The 827-nt window shown below is 73.2% G+C and overlaps 1 protein-coding gene across 7 annotated transcripts in view; it reads right to left on the bottom strand.

Annotated features, from left to right (window-relative positions):
• The window catches only part of EPHA7 (EPH receptor A7), a 155106-nt gene extending 154869 nt beyond the window's left edge, over positions 1-237 (bottom strand). For 5 of the 7 annotated variants that reach the window (XM_026038479.1, XM_026038484.1, XM_026038480.1 and 2 more), the window contains exon 1: positions 64-237. In XM_026038479.1, the coding sequence (XP_025894264.1) occupies positions 64-160 (97 nt within the window). In that variant the 5' untranslated portion in view covers positions 161-237. The remainder of the gene's footprint in view (positions 1-63) is intronic. The other 2 variants (XM_026038486.1, XM_026038485.1) reach the window with 1 other exon arrangement.
• Positions 238-827: the final 590 nt, after the last annotated feature.

Raw genomic sequence — 827 nt, 5'->3', positions numbered from 1 at the left:
AAAAAAAAAAAGAATAAAAAGCAATAAATAAGCCCAAACTTTTGCTGCCCGCGTCGCCCTTACCTTCTTTCGCAGCCTGTGCCTCCCCCGTGCGTGCGAAGCGGAACAGCCAGACGGAACACCAAATAATCCAAGGCGGGAGCGCTCTCCGCAAAACCATGGTGCGGGCACGGGGCTGCCTTGTCTCGCTGCTTCGGGCTGCTCCTCGGCGCTGCCGCCGCTTGGCGGGTGCGAGAGGACGGTGGAGACTTGGCCGCGCTCGGCTCGGGCTCGGCGCTCCCTCCCTCCCGGCCGCCTTTTCTCCTCCTCCTCCTGCTCCCCGTCTCCTCCTCCTCCCGCCGCTGCCGGCGCCGCTGCCGGCTCCGCTCCGCGCCGCCTCTTCCACCGCCTGCGAGCCCCGACTGCGGCCGGGCCGCGCGCGCCGCGCGCCGCTAATACCAATCAGCGCCGGGGGGCGGCACCGCGGGCGGCGGGGCGGCACATCCCTCAGCGTGACCGACAGCGCCGCGCAGCCAATCGGCAGCGCCTCTCGAGCCGAGACGCCGCATGAGTCGCGGGGGCCTAAGGGGCGGGGCCGGCGGCGGCGACCAATGAGCGGGCGGTGGTGTCGGATTGCCGCTGGTGCCGAGGAGACCCCGGGCTGCGCGCGGCGCGGCGGCGGTTGAGCCGGAGCGGAGCGGGGAGGCGGCGGCGGCGGGACATCGGGACTGGGCTGTCCCGCGCAGCCCCCGCACGCTGCCCCGCACCCTCAAGGACCAGGGCAGTGCCCGGCTGCCCCCGGGTTGCCCCCGGGCTGTCCCCGGCGCCCGCGGGCGGCTGGAAGCGGC

This window comes from Nothoprocta perdicaria, unplaced genomic scaffold (assembly GCF_003342845.1).
Source record: "Nothoprocta perdicaria isolate Ctin4 unplaced genomic scaffold, notPer1 scaffold_21, whole genome shotgun sequence".
NCBI lineage: Eukaryota > Metazoa > Chordata > Aves > Tinamiformes > Tinamidae > Nothoprocta > Nothoprocta perdicaria.
This window is presented reverse-complemented; position numbering and strand designations above follow the sequence as displayed.